The 16,597-nt window shown below is 40.6% G+C and overlaps 1 protein-coding gene across 1 annotated transcript in view; it reads right to left on the minus strand.

Moving 5' to 3' along the window:
- The window catches only part of RAB4A (RAB4A, member RAS oncogene family), a 40,059-nt gene that overhangs the window by 18,877 nt on the left and 4,585 nt on the right, over nucleotides 1–16,597 (minus strand). The window contains exon 2 of the mRNA XM_056131907.1: nucleotides 989–1,069. Within this exon, the coding sequence (XP_055987882.1) occupies nucleotides 989–1,069 (81 nt within the window). The remainder of the gene's footprint in view (nucleotides 1–988; nucleotides 1,070–16,597) is intronic.

The raw sequence follows: 16,597 nt of genomic DNA on the forward strand, positions 1-16,597 counted from the left end.
CTTTCACCCTACTTCCTACAACACAAGATTAATATGTACTTCATGAAATGAATGAATTTGGCTTTCCTACCTTTACCCAAATACCCAAATACAACATAGGTCATTTTCCAAAATTATTTCTACTACTATAAAGGCACTATTCATTTAATGGGCCTTTCAAACCTACAGTCTTCTACAATGGTTTAGAAAAAAAAATTCAACCTCCCTCGCTGACTTGCAATAACATATGGTTTTGGACATTTTGGTGATGTAAAGTTTGAATCTTACATCAAACCCTTAAGATTGAATACTGGTGTACGCATGTCTCCAGTTTGGAAAATTATATATATTTATATTACATATATATATTTTTTTTTAAGGAAAAAGGGTGGGGAGAGGTGCAGAACCTTGGTCATTTTTGGAAGGATCCTGGCACTGGTGGTGGGTTGGAGTTAGAACACCAAATGCCTGAAACTTATCAATAGTTTTGCAAATCATTAAATCAATATTCAAATCCCCTTACAAAACACTGGCCAAAGGCAAAGCACACCTTTTATGTTAAAAAAAAAAGAAAAAAAAAGACGTGGGTTTGAGACCAAACGTCCCAAGAGCACACAGCCAACTTGTCTTTTTATCTATAAAATAGAACTAATGACAGTACCCGTCTTAACTACAAACAAGGCCACAAGAGCCAAACATTTTACCAAAAGATACAAGCAGGGATCTGAAGTAGGGTGAGGGTGGGGGGTGCTCCCTGTCAGGATATGGATAGCATCATAATATACTTAGGATACATTATGGAAAATGTACAGGATGCTTGACTATGTAATGAAAAGTGCTAAAACTAAAGTGCAAAAACCCATACTACTAAATTATAACAAGATTTAATGCTATTTATAATATTTATAATCACATTCTCCTTGTAAAGATATTCAAAAGTTTTGCTATAAATAAACCTAAACCAAAGGACCATAAGAAGACATACATGAAATCAATTAATTTTACTTACATTTTTTTTCAATAAACTGATGAAGTAAGCAAGACTTTCCTGTTCCTGCATTTCCAATAACCAAGAACTTAAACAAAAAGTCTGAAAAACAAAGTGACAGTAAACAGTAACTTTAAAACAGGTTTTCAGTTTATTTACAACAGTCTAATAAAACCTTAGTTGTAAATAAAACAGAAAAGATAATGAAATGTTTTGTGAAAAATCATAAGAAGCATGTTATCTACTTTTTTCCAACTGGAAGGAAATAATTTATTGTCAATATGGGCCTTCACAAATTACATGTAACATTTCTTTTTTGTTTTGTTTTGGGCCACATGCTGTGGTACTCAGGAGTTACTCCTGGCTCTGCACTCAAGGATCACTCTTGGTGGGCTGAGGGACATACCCACTGTACTATTGCTCTGGTCCCAACATTTTCTTTGTATTAGAAACAGTCAATGTCCTGAACATGTTTGCCACTCAATGCCTCTTTTGCAGACCACAATACCCAAAAGGAGAGAGAGAACAAAAGCGAATGCCCTGCCACAGAGGCAGGGTGGGATGGGGGTGGGTGGGGGTGGGAGGAATATTATCCATGGTGGTGGAAAATGGGCACTGATGGAGGGATGGGTATTTGATCATTGTATAATCGAAACCCAAGCACAAAAAATTGTAAATCTACAACTGTACTTCATGGTGTTTCACTAATAAAAAGAAAAAAAAGAAAAAAAAGAATGGATGGAAAGGAACTAATTCAACTTTAGTATAAATGTAGCTAAAATTACTCTAAAGAGAAGGTCTGCTAAAAATCAATATTACCAGTAGTAATTAAAATGACACATCCAATAAAACTATGACTATTATTAGCCTTTTAAAAAAAAAAGTCAAAGTCCTAAATGTTTCAGTAGTAAACGTTTAGAAGATAATGAGTACTTATTATTGTCACATATTGTATATAAAAAAAATTACCTTACCTTTGCACCTTTCTGATACTTGGCTTACCTGATAACTAAGAGCTCTTTCAAACTGTGTAATTTGAACTATTTTTTTTTAAATAACAAGTCTGAAAACTATTCTTGCAATGAAGGAAATTTTCCCCTTTACTATCACTATTAAAATGTTTAAGCAGTGTGAAGCACAATAGTCTAGACATTTCAAGTATTTTCTGTACAAAAGAAAAATAACCTGATAGGACTCAAGGGTTGAAAAATTCATTACCTTGACAAGAAAAAAAATAAATGTAACTTTCCCTTAAAATTGCAGATTTTGGCTCTCTCTCTTTTTTTTTCTCTCTCTCTCTCTTTTTTCTCTATCCCATCCTTTTTGGTCTTTTGGTCTTTCTCTTTTTAACTGAAATCAATCTGATATTTAACATTAAAGAAGTTTTAAGGTTTTTAGAAACTTCTCTCATCCACTGATTCTCTATTTAAATTTTTTTCTTACATTTAATTGTCACTGTCACTGTCCTCCCATTGTTCATCAATTTGCTCGAGTGGGCCCAGTAAACACTGTGAGACTTGTTACTGTGTTTGGCATATCGAATACGTCACAGGTAGCTTGTCAGTCTTTGCCGTGCTTATATTTAATTATGTTTATTTAACATAGAACATTTTAGCTATATTACAATGACAACGATAAAATCACCATTAATAGGAAAATGTAGGCAGAACCCTCCATGACATTAAAGTTAAAAGCATCTTTAAGGATGAAACACTACTGACCAAGCAAGTAGAAACAAACAAACAATGGTACTACATCAAACTAAGAAGCTTCTGCACTTCAAAGAAACAGTGACTAAAATACAGAGAGAGCCCATACGATCATCCCTCCACCAGTGGCCATTCTCCATCACCAATGTTCCCAGTATCCCAGATTGGCTGTATGCAAGGCAAGCGCCCTACTTACTTCAGTCCCACGAGCTTTTTAAAAAAGTTTTTGGCCACACCCAGCAGTTCTCAGGGCTTCCTACTGGCTCTGTGCTCAGAGATCATTCCAGACTGAAGTTCAAGAACCATTATGGAATGTCATGATTTAACTGAGGTTGCCTGCATGCACAGTATCTGACTGCCCACGGTACTATCTCTGGTCCTGGATCAAGTTGCCTTAATAAAAATTAGAATTTAGTGATTGCAATTTCACAGGGCATACAAAACAACTGATCTCTAAATGACTAATATTATACATATTTGGGTCGTATTTAAAGCAACTGAATGTGTATAACAGAAAAAATGAATCAGTTCTCTGAAAACAAAAATATACAACTTATCTAAGAGAGATATTTAAAAAGCCCTATTAATATTAAGAAAACCAAATATCTGATTAAGAAGTTAAGGCACATGACTTAAGGCATGTGGCAAACCCCAGTTTGGTACTTTATACTACAGATGATCCCCTGAGCACTGCCAGAAAGGGTGCTAGAAACAGAGAACTAGAAGCAGCTCTTGAACACAATGGGTTTGCCCCCGCCCCCCAAAATCACTTTACATGCTTTGAAGCCTTACTACGTACCTATTCGACTCACCATTATGTGGTATTGGCAGGGGAGATACATATGGTTCAATGGAATAGAGAAACCAGAAAAAAATCAAAGTAACTGGACACAAAGGAAAAAAAAAACCCAACCTCGGCTTAATGCTCAAAACTTATTATTAGGAAAAAGTAATTCCAACTAGATCAATGACATAAATATCACTGACTTATACTTTAAATAAACTTTTAGAGAAGAAAGAGAAAATCTTTAGGGTCTCTATGCTATCTCAAAGAGTTCTAAAAGATCCACAAAAGGAAATCTAGGTCATCGGCCACGATACAGAGTCTCATTGTCCTTCTCTCCCAGAAGGGAGCATAACACAAGACACGCCATAATCATGCTGCCATGACTTCTACTTGGATCTCTTCGAGAGCCACGTCCACCTGCCCACATACCAAATTCCTCAGGAGGATATGTCGTTCCCAAAGTTCTCCCTTCCGAAATCGGACACGCCATTTCATCGGTAAAGAAACAAACAGCACCCGGCCCAGACAAGGTCAGACCTGAACACCTGAAGAACCTGCTGACAGTGCTCATCAATACACTGGCTTGGCTCTTCACACGCTGCCTGTCTGAACGCAAGGTTCCGTCCCAGTGGAAAACCAGGAGGACTGTTCTACTGTACAAGAAGGGAGACATCCATGACATTGGCAACTATCACCCAATCTGCCTGTTGTCTGTAATCTACAAGCTGTTGACTCGAGTCATCCTGAACAGGATTGGCAGAACACTAGACGAAGGACAACCATGCGAGCAAGCCGGGTTCCAAAAAGGATTCAGCACGATCGACCATATCCACATGGTAACGAAGCTCACTGAGGTTTCTTGGGAGTTCAAGATGCCGCTCTGTCTAACATTCATTGAGTTAAAGAAGGCCTTTGATTCTGTTGAGACTGAAGCAGTCATCAAAGCCCTAGCCAAACAAGGCATTCAAACTCAATACATCAGGATCCTCCGTGAACTGTATTATGGATTCACTACCAGGATCTCACCCTTCTACAAGGAAGTGATCATCGACGTCAAGAGAGGGGTTTGGCGGGGTGCTACCATTTCACCAAAACTCTTCAGTGTCACCCTTGAGAACGTCATGCGATGACTGGAATGGGAAGGAATGGGAGTGAAGATAGACGGTTGGCAACTACTCAACCTCTGCTTCGCTGATGACATCGTTCTAACAACACCAAACATTAGCCAAGCAGCACAGATGCTGGTCTACTTCGACTGTGAGTGTGGAAAGGTCACACTACAGCTGAATCTCACGAAGACAATGTTTATGAGAAATGGACTCGTTCCTGACGTTCCATTCGCTCTCAAGGGAACGAACATCTCCAAATGCAACAGTTATGTGTCCCTAGGTCGAGAAGTCAACATGATGAATGACCTGGCACCTGAGTTGCGCAGGGGGCAGAGAGCAGCTTGGAACGCCTTCAAGAGAATCGAAGAAATAGCTAAGAAGACGAAGAACCTCTAGCTCTGGGCACATCTCTTCGATTCCACTGTTCTTCCTGCATTAACACAGGCCTCAGAGACCTGGGTCCTACAAAAACAGGACGAGAACGCTATTCAGGTCTCCCAAAGAGGAATCAAAAGAGCTATGCTTGGAGTATCACACTTCACTTAAGTGAGAGAAAGAACCCAGAGTCCCGACCTCCATTGATGATCGAAAATCAGGGACGCTGTCTCGTTTGCCAAGGTGTTGAAAATCAGATGGCCTAGACACGTAATGCGATTTGGAGACGACTGCTGGACTAGAGCCATTACTGACTGGATTCCATGGGACGTGAAAAGATCGTGTGGCCGCCCACCTACAAGATGGTCAGACTTCTTTGTCAAGACCCTGAACGATTGGTTTGAAGCTCTTCGTGTTCCTGGAGAGAGCAGACACCATTGGGCTACACTAACACGTGACAGGGACAAATGGAGACGTTACTGGCGCCTGTTGGAGCAAATCGATGAGTGACAGGATGTCAAGTGATCAATTGATCAAGTGAATAAAAGTTTTGTCAGAGTAAAGGTAAAGGTAAAGGCCCTCCCGTTGATCGTCGATTTGCTTGAGCGGGCCCAGTAACATCTCCATTGGAGACTTTGTTGTTACTGTGTCTGGCATATCAAATACTCTCGGTAGCTTGCCGGGCTCTCCGAGAGGGGCGGAGGAATCGAACTCGGGTCGGCCATGTTGGCCGCTTGTAAGGCGAACGCCCTACCCGCTGTGCTATGTATATATGTGGAGAAAAGGTCATAATATAAAATAGCTTAAAACAGGTATATGCTGCTAATATACTTTTATTTTTCACAGGATATAAATCATATAATTAGAACATAGTATCATATAATTAGAGCCACTATAAAGTCAGTCATAAATGTCAGTCATTCAGGAACATTCAAGGGGAAAGATATATAAATCAGGAAAAAATGAACTCCATATGAATAGACAATTTCTTGAAACAATATATATGGGTGGCCAGCTGGCATTTGAAAAGTATTCATTATCACTGACTATCAGGTAGGTGCATATCAAAATATCAACGAGAAACCACCTCACACCAGTGTGAACACCTTATACCAAAATAAGACTAGAAAAAAAACAGTATTAGTCAGTGAAAAGAAGCCCCTGAGGACAGAGCGAAAGTAAATTGAGTAGGCATTTGCCTTGCATGTGGACAACCTAGGTTCAATCCCTGGCATCCCATATGGTCCCTTGTGTCCTGCCAGTAGTAATTCCTGAGTGCAGAGCTAAGAGAACTCCTGAGCATCACCAGGTGTGACACCCTTTCCTCACCACAAACAAAAAAAATCAAAAAACTCTCATCTACTGTTGGTGGAATATCATCTGTTTCATCCTCTATGGAAAAACAGTACGGAGTGGTTCAAAAACCTTACACAGTGGGGCTGGAGAGATAGCACAGTGGGTAGGGCGTTTGCCTTGCACACGGATAACCTGGGTTCGATTCCCAGTATCCTGTATGGTCCCCCAAGTACCATCAGGAGTGATTCCTGAGTGCAGAGCCAAGAGTAACCCCTGAGCATCACCGGGTATGACCCAAAAAGAAAAAAACAAAAAAACAAAAAAACCTTACCCAGTGGCCTCTATCATCCCTGCAGGCTATATCCACATCCCAAATCCTCTGCTTGCTAGTTCATTCTCTAGGGGAAGTTGACCTTCCAGTTGACACTTCAGGGTCCTCAGAATTGGAAGTGGGTGCTGCTTACACCCTAACGCTCTACTCATTACAATGCACACACTATATCTTCTGCAGTAAATCCAGACTTTGAGATGGCTCTTGCCACCAAAGACTCTTGCTATTAAAATCTGATTCCTGGCTTGGTCCACCTGTCCCACAAAAAAGCCCCCACAAAGCAATGGTGGTGGTAAGAAATAATAAAACCTTAAATCACAGCTGGAAGAGAGGAGGACCAATAGTAGCCCCGTAATCCAAACCAAGCCTCAAAATCACAAACCAGAAACAGCAAACAAACTAAAGAGGATCATTAGGAATGAAAAAGAGAAACACATAAAGAACCCTGAGAGAGCTCCACTGGGCAAACTACAAAGATTCACTGTCAGAGCAGATCCAATGGGGAAAAAGTGCAAAAGCTCATCAAAGAGCACAGAGTGCTCCGCCACTACCATTAAACTGTATAATTTTTTAGATGATTTGTGACACAATGATGAGGATGTTTAATGGGGTCACAGATACAGGTACAGGAGTGGAGTGATAATGTGGGTAAGGTGTTTGCCTTGCACAAGCCAAGCCTGGTTTGGTACCCAGCACTCCATATGGTCCCCAGAGCCCACCAGGGCTAATCTTTGAGCACAGAGCCAGGAGTACCCGGAGCACTTCTGGGTGTGACCCAAAAGCAAACAAGAAGATCAACAACAACAAGATATGATGCAACAAACAGTTAATAAAGCTATTTTATGAATTACTTTATTAAAGAGAAAACTACAATCAGCAGTGACAGAACCTCTGTGTAAACACACAAAAAAGACGGGCACAGGGGACGGCAGCGGCCTATCTCTCCCACCGCCCGAGTTCAGTAGTCTCAGGCCATTTCCCCATTCCAGGGAGGTCGACGGAGATGGTCAGGCAAAGGAAGGAAACGAGGGCCAGGCTGGTTGGTCTTAGCAGCAGTTTATTACATGGAAGAAGTGTATGTCATAGAGGCCTCAGCATCTCTCAAGCACATGCTTTCTTGTTCTCTCAGCTTCCGTCCTCAGCCCCATCTTCCCAGGTTCTCTAATGCACATGTCCCCTCCCCCACCCCAGCCCTGAAAATCCCCTTATATAGATCATGGTACTTCTAAAGGGCGCAATATAGTGATGTCATCAAAAGGAGTTACAGAAAGAACCTTGAGGCAGCAAACCATACATTGTTTCTTTACATCCACATTGTTTCTTTACAGCTACAGCTGCAGGCCAGTAATCTGGGGCCTCACCTTTTACAAACTACAAACACTTGGATTAGCACATCAAAGACCAGTCTGCTAGAGCTCGGAATCTACATCTCCAAGATCAGCCTGCCTGGAGTCAGGCATCTACATCCCAAAGATCAGGCCTGGTTTAGCACCTGAGATCTGCTTACCTAAGCCCAGCTAGGTTCCTGTGAGATAAGAGAAACTGCTTCAATATACTGAAATCATTTACTGAAGGCATTTGAAGGGCAGAAAAGTTCAGTCTCATCCAACCTAGTCAGGACACACAGGAAAACTGCTTCTAGAACAGATTCTCATTTAGCAGATCAACCCACCCTGGAACAGATTTCCCTAGATGTGTTTCTCCTCTCCTTGTCCGACCAACATATAAGCATACATAATATAATTCACTTTGTATGGACACAGTAAAAAATACTTTGAGCTTATAGAATTACTCTCCTAGGGCCATCTCGATCTCAGACTGCAGTGCTCAGGCCAGATATCTTTCCTATTCCTAGCAGCAGGGCCCTAGTCTCGTCGTTACTTTTGGATCATGACAGCATCTGCCTATGATCAAACTCTTAACCTATAGTTAAGAATCGTGGCACCTTGGCCTGGCCCATCGCGATGCCAGGGTAGCACATAACTTACCGGCTTGCCCTGGTTCCATCCAGTCCCACATTGGGACCCTGCCCTTGGTGGTGCTAGGAAGTGAGGGAAACTGAGGCTTAAATTGAGAAAGCAGATGCCGGGGAGTGAATAATATTCAAAGCCAATTAAATCCTAAGTTATAAAGCATAATATTAATTGTCTTCCTGTATCTATACAAAAAGGCCACTGTATTAAAGTAAACTATTCAAAAGACATAAGGAGAGGAGAAAGGCAATATTAACTTACAGTACAGCTTCAGTGTCTAAGAAGGATGAGACCTTACAAATTGGTTGGGGAAGAGAGCGCGAAGAAGTAGTTACAGACAAAGTAATGGGAATGACTCGGGAGCACTGTGATGGGTGCAACCTAATAAACCTAAGCTCCTTGTACTCCAACAAACCTCGGGCTCTGTTCCTCCGTCCCCACATTCACCCGTCCTTCATCCCGTCCTTCATCTGTCTGTCCCAGTGGGGCCGGACAGGGGAATGGTTCTTGGCCACTGAATGCTCCAGTCCCACATACCCACACTTTTTTGAAACTCACACTGCACTGCTATGTTCACTGCAGCACTATTCACAATAGCCAGAATCTAGAAATAACCCAAGTGCCTTAGAACAGATGAGTGGAAAAAGAAACTATGGAATGCTAGGCAGCCACTAGGAAAAAAAGTCATAAAATTTGCTTATATATGGATGGACAGGAAGAGTATCATGCTGAGTGAAATGAGTGAAATCACACATACAGTGACTGCACTCATTATATATATATACATGCATCCAGACCCCACAGTAGGTTACTGTCGCCGGACCACCCCAGTGGGGAAAGGGTGCTGTCCCTCCACCTGCTCCCCCTTGGCGGCTTGGTGGCCACCATCCTCTAGAGGCCAGTGGACAGTTAGGTTTGGGCTCTTAGTGACAAGACACGCAGGGCCTCACAGGATGCGGGTGGAGTTGGCCCTTTCCTCCCCCGCCCCAATGAGACCTTGAGTCGCCGCCCATGAACAGCCTCTCTGGATCCTGATCAAACTGCTTAGGCCATGATCCAAGAGACCCACGAACAAATCCTGGAACCCAGCCGGTTTTGGCAGAAATCCCTTCAGATTTAATTGTTAAAATTTAGGAATTCCAAAATTGCGCGGCCACTACTGCGGCTGCAGGACATCGTACGTTATTCATAACCAGCAATAGAAAACAAATTGTCTACTGTTGCCTTTTCAGCAGATCTGAATGTTGGGGTAAAATCCCAAATAATAATGGTGGGTCTGGTGTCGAAATATTGAATGTAATAAAAGTAGAGAGAGAGAGAGTAATGTGAAAATCATCTGCCCCACAGGTAGGGGGAGGGTGTGGGATGGGGCGTATACTGGGGTTTTTGGTGGTGGAAAATGGGCACTGGTGAAGGTACTGGTGTTTCATTGTATAACCGAGACTTAAAACCAAAAGCTTTGTAACTGCTTTCATGGTGATTCAATAAAATTATAAAAAAGGTGGAGTTCATGCCCAATTCAATCAGCCCAATCAATGGCTGAATAAATAGCAATACTCCTACATTAAAAAAAATTGATGGATGGTCTTCGTAGCAGAGTAACAGCAACTGAGGAAAACTAGGTAAAAACTCAACAAGGTCTTAAGAAGAAATTAGCTCATCTATCTTCTCAGATTCATAAGTAGAAATGAAAAATGAAAATTAATCACACAGAAATAGGAAAAAAAACTTAAATACTTGGAAATTAAAAAAGTTAAAAGATTTAAAAGGAAATTCCTGAGTCAAAAAAATACTTGAGCATATAATGTCAAAACATGTAAATATCAATTTTAAAAGTTCATTTGCAGCTTCTGAAAAATTTTAGAACTTCTGGTTAAAATTTTATTAAAATTAGAAAAATAAGATTAAACTAAAACTTTAACTAGATCTTACTATTTAAGATATTTATAATAAATTCACTCATTATAAAACTGTAGCACTGTAGCACTGTCCTCCGGTTGTTCATCGATTTGCTCAAGCGGGCACCAGTAACAGAGAAGATTAGCATCACTTATAAAACAAAAATAAAAATAAAAACTAAAATTTCTTTAGCTACTAAAAAAACTGAAACAGTAGCAACCATATGATCCAGCAATTTTACTCCTTGGCATCTATCCCAAGAACACAAAACACAAACTCAAAAAGATATATGTACATCTATGTTCTCTGCAGTGCTATTTACTATATAGCCTAATCCAAATGTCCAATGACAGAAGAATGAATAAAGAAGTTGTGGACACACATTTTACTACTATCTACCTATAAGAGGAAATCTTGCTTTTTGCTACAACTTGGATAAGACAGGAAGGGGGTCATGTTAAGCAAAATACGTCAAAGAGTGAAGGATAAATACTGGCTGACTCACTCTTAAGTGGCATGTAAAGAAACAATGCAAAGGGAATGTGCAACTTCTTTTACTTCTTTGGGTTCTTTCCTCCCCCAAAGCCCACTATTTTCTAAGTATATTACCTTTTGTCTCTCCCACTTCGATAATGTTCCTTTATCCCACCCCAACCTCCCCCCACCCCACCCCCACATTCTCACCCCCAAGAAATAATGCAAGTGAATGGACAGTATCTAAAGACAACAAACCTGTGGAGTTTGTCTTTAGAACTGTAGGTTATAAAGGTGTGGTGGGGGGGGGGGGGGGTCCCTTGGAAGGGTGGAAAAGGAATAACATAGTATCAGTGGTGGAGTGTCTTGGCACTCTGTGGTGAAGGTACAATAACTATGTACACCCAAAACATAAACATTACCACTACTGTAACTATTTTACCTCAAGTACAATTAAATTACTGTATGAAAGAAAGTTTCCAAGCCATAAAATAGCTAAATCAGACTAAAAGGCTTAACTCTATTTGAAATGTAATTTGAAAGTTATTGGCTTGTTTTTGCATCCATTTCAAGTCACAGTTGCAGAGTAGAGGCTATGCTAAAGTAGGACTGTGGAGACAAGGGATTGGATTTTGTGAGTGCCCAACACAGAGCCTGTGGTCTTTCCAACACTGTTTTGTCTGACTACTTCTATTAGAAGAGGAAGGGCGTATAAAAAATTTAAGTAATTCACTTTAGGAAAAGCATCTGAAATTAAATTGTAGCTTTTGTCTTTTGGAGGTGCAGTTAGTGATGCATCTTAAGTGTAATTTCCCGCCAAGAGTCATTTCCCCCAGGTTGAGAGTTAACCAAATAAACATGATCCCTAGCCACACTACAGGCTTCAGTTACTTTATTTTTAAGATTGACTTTTGACTGCAGTTTAGACATAAAGTGAAGTAACTGTATGCACTGAAACCTTGTCTATGAGCAAAAGGGGACGCGAGTGGCAAAGGACAATCGGCTTCAGTTACTTTCAACCAATTATGGTTTTTCTCACCACCCCTGTCAGAAATTAAACTAGAAACACAGACTTGAGCTATTCTGTACAAGATCATAAATATAATGATCATAGCCAGAGCACAACATTTGACTATCTGATGAAGAGGAAGAACTCTTATTTCATAAAAGCAGGAAAGAACTCTTTTTGGTTTTTCCCTGCAAAGAAGCACATTCAGATTATAAAAAGCAGTCATTATGACTGAGGGGAAGATACTATTGCTCCACAACAATGGGAAAACCCTGGGTTCTTCAGACAGTCAAGTTTTTGAGTCAATCAGTCTAAATACAATCTACAGCAGAGGTTCCCAAATGTATTTGGCGCTACCACTCTACCCCCTTTCCAGAAAAAAACAAATCATTTAGCACACCCTGAAAAACTGTCATCTTCAAATAACGAAACAGCACACAACAGCACCCAAGGCTACCTGGATTGTTCCAGCCCCAATGGCTGGCGGTATCACTCTGAGAAACACTGATGGATAGTTATTTTAAAACAACATTTTTGTAGAAATCCCAACATTCTGAGCTGGGTTTTTTACCATTTCCAATTGAGACATTCCATCTGACAAAACTACCAATATCTACTAATCTATTGTCTTAACAGAACATTTCTGCTAAGACTAAACATATTTTCTGTACATAAACTCTAGAGAGTAGATTTATATGATCTCCACTTCATCAACATGTTCTCTCTTCAGGGACAAAGTTATATTGAAACACGCGTAATCAATCCGAGGAGCTGAAAAAAGCTATCTCTGCATCTCTGTTCCCATGCACTGTGAACTGATTTCAGATCTAAATTCTAGGAGGAAAAATCTATTTTCTTGGGCTGGAGAGATAGTAGAGCGGGTAGGATGTTTGCCTTGCATGTGGCCGACCTGGGTTCAATCCCCGGCATCCCAGAGGGTCCCCCCAGCACGGCCAGGAGTAATTTCTGAATGAGGAGCCAGGAGTAACTCCTGAGCATTGCCGGGTGTGACCCAAAAAGAAAAAAGAAAGAAAAAAATATCTATTTTCTTAACAGATGTTAGGTGTGAGCTCTTTAATTCAGACAATGTAGCCTGTGTGACAGGTTTTATTGGAGGTACACTTATACAATAAACAATCAAGAAATGGTTAGATTCCTGGGGCTGGAGCGATAGCAAAGCGGGTAAGGCATTTGCCTTGCACGCGGCCGACCAGGGTTCGATTCCCAGCATCCCATATGGTCCCCTGAGCACCGCCAGGGGTAATTCCTGAGTGCAGATCCAGGAATGACCCCTGTGCATTGCTGGATGTGACCCAAAAAGAAAAAAAATTAATTAATAAAAAATGTTTGGCGTCCAAAAAAAATGGTTAGATTCCTGCCATAAAATATTAAGCCCGTCAGACCTGGTTTGCTATTTATTCTGGACTTTTATTTCATATTCTGTAACTGAAAGGGGAAAAAAAAACACTATGTCTTAAATGAAATGAAATCAAAGGCTCTTGATGTATTCCCTGAAGGGTCTGTTCAAAAACTGTTTGCATACCCAGGACTAAAGCCACCTTAAACAGTCTCCTGCTTTTAAAGAGGTTCTGATCTGTTTTCAAAGACTTGTTTTGTCAAAATGGAGACATGACTGAATTGCAAAATACCTCTGCAAAACGAAGAGCTGATGGAATTGTATAATAGATGTGCAAACCCCCAAAAGGTGATGCAAAGATGTGATGCTTGCTTAATGAGGACTCTTAAAATAACCAACCGGCATAAGTAAATAAACAAAAAAATATGGTACTGCAGTGGGTATACCATATGTAATATTTTTAACTGCAACAAAGGAAAGACTTTTATAAAGCCCTTAATTTCTTTCTTCAGGATCAAAAATTTATATTTGAAAAATGATAAACTTTATTTAAAAAGACATCCTCTTATTCATAATTTATCAGCACTTTATGAAGTCCTTCTCCCATGTTAGCTGCTTCTTAAGATTCAATAAATATGAAAAACATTCATAAAGAGAAACAGAATTAAAAGACTTAAATCACTCAGTATGTCACCCAAAAAGTTTACCATTCTGGTAAGTGCAGGGCTGCACCAGGCTGTTGAAGGGTTACAAAGCATTATTTTTCTATCCATCATCAGCAAACATTTGTATTGGTGAAATTTAGAGGGCAATTAAAAAGACAAATATTTGAAGATACACAGGGTATACCTGGTTTACATGTTATGCTGCTTTTTATAGCTGCCCAACTTTATTCACCATAAACAGTAGTACCCTGAAAATCATTTCAGCTTGTAATCCCTAGTCATATCTATAGAGACCAAAGTGAAGTACTCTTCAGAGAATAGCTAAGCAGTGATAGTCAAAGGTAAATTGTTGTAAAACATAAAGGAGTCAAAGGCTTTCTCTCAAATTATTTCACAGGCAAGTATTCTAAGGGAGTTATTGGAAAGCGGGGTGGAGAGAAGGGAGCACTGTTAGTCCAGTGTGACCAATCTCTAGAGAATCATTTCTCAGCCGGGATATTCCATCGGGGCACAAGTGAAAATTGCATAAGGGAGGGGTCGGTCACAGGGGTGAGGGTAGGGGGTTCGACAGGAACAAAAAAAGTGAGGAGGTGTCCAGGTCAGAAAAAGGCTGAGAAACACTGCTGGAGTGGATGCTTTAAAAAAAGAGATTCAAGAAGCAACAGTGCTTCTCATTCCAAAGAACTAATAGTCAGTGCAAAGATCATCAACATACTTGCCTCCTTACACTGTGAGTGATTACTACAGTACTAACTTCTGTGAAGGAATTCCTTTTTTAAAAAAAATTATTGAATCACCATGAAATACATTGTTACAAAACTTTTCCTGATTGAGTTTCAACTGTACAATGCTGGAGCATCCATCCCTTTACCACAGTCCACTTCTCTCTAGTAATGTCCCTGTTTTCCTGCCACCCTTCAGCCTGCCTCTTAAGGCAGACACTTATTTCTTTTCTTTTCAGGCACTGTGGTTTGCAATACTGTTACTGAAAGGGTATATCATGCATATACCTGCTTGTATATCTCAGTTCAGCACCTCATTCTCATCATAAAGAACAAAGCCCACCCAGTTTTGGCCAGATGGTTTGTAGAGGAAAGGGGGAATGTTGATTGGGCCAGCATTTCTGGGAAATGAAATGGATATTCCTAAGAAACCTTGGAATTTGAACTTCCATATGGCCCGGTGATTCTGCTCTTGGGAATATACCCTAAATGCCACAAAGAAATTCTCTATGGGTAATAATATCTCTTATCTCTTATCTCTTATGCCCTCCCGTTGATCGTCGATTTGCTCGAGCGGGCCCAGTAACGTCTCCATTGGAGAGTTTGTTGTTACTGTGTCTGGCATATGGGTAATAATATAGAAAGGATTTGTCAGCTACTCTTTGTCTAAAGGATCATTGGTAGGGCTGGAGAGATAGTGATGCAAGCAGGTAAGGCATTTGTGTTGCACCCACAAGGCTAACCTATGTTTGATCCACGAGTCCATATGTAGTCTCTTGAGCCCCACCAGGAGTGATCCCTTCTTGTCGAGTGATCCGTCAACAAGCCCTGAGCACTGCTAGGTGCAGGCCCCAAAACAAAACAAAAACCCACCACATTGGTGGTACATTCCTCAACAGAAGAGATACCACACTACTGGCAAAAGATCACATCAAAGCTTACGTGAAGTGGTTTTTGGTGGTGTTGTTTGTGTTTTGTTTGGGGGGTGTACCTGGCTGTGCTCAGTGCTTACTTCTGACTCGGTGCTCAGGGATCCCTCCTGGTAGTGCTTGGGGGACCATATGTAGTGCCAGGAATAAAACCTGAGTCTACCTATGCAAGGCAAGTTATCTTACCTGCTGTACTATTTCTTCTCAGGCCCATGAAATTGTTCCTTCTTAAGGAGTTAATTTTTTTTTTTAAAAAAGATCATTTTGTGATTTTTTTTCTGTAAAACAGTGGTATAAGTCATCAGTAGTCTGAGTCTCAAAACAAATTATACCTTATTCCTTCCAGAAATCACTTCATCCTTTCTTAGCCTCAACTATACCTGCATGAGCAACTTTTGAGCTTTACTGCTAGCAGGGGAATGTGAACACTATACAGTAAACTGCGCACTAATGGGTGTACTGCTGAAGTCCCTGAGACAGACCGACCAACCAATTGACACAAGGATTAGTACAGGGATACTGGGTTTTCTTTTCTTTATTCCCTTCCTCACCCTCAGTTACTATTATTATGATGAGCAGGGAGTGCACACATGTCGGCCTTAAGGGGCTCACACATTTGGGTGTGTTCTTCCCAGGGCTCTGTACATCAGGTTGTGGAGCTTGCAAATGTGCTCTCCAGGGGTCACTCAACCTAGCCATGGTGTTCACTCATTCTTTTTTTTTTTTTTGGTAGAGCTGGTGAAAACTGCATTCCTTCTGTTGTGATGCTTACACGTAACCTGGCTTCAGTGTAGCTAAGAGTTTGTGGCACCAGGAATCAGAAAGCACAACTGTCAGAATCAAGTGCTACATGTGATGCTTGTGGTGATGCTGGGGACAGAATCTGAAACCTTCTGTTTGTAAGGCAAAGTTGTTGTTTTTTTTTTTTAACTTTTGAGATTCTATAATTTCTAGTACTGTTAATGATCATTTCTCATGCACATAATTCCAACACC

Source organism: Sorex fumeus, unplaced genomic scaffold, assembly GCF_029834395.1.
Source record: "Sorex fumeus unplaced genomic scaffold, SorFum_2.1 ptg000007l, whole genome shotgun sequence".
In the NCBI taxonomy this organism is placed as follows: Eukaryota; Metazoa; Chordata; class Mammalia; order Eulipotyphla; family Soricidae; genus Sorex; species Sorex fumeus.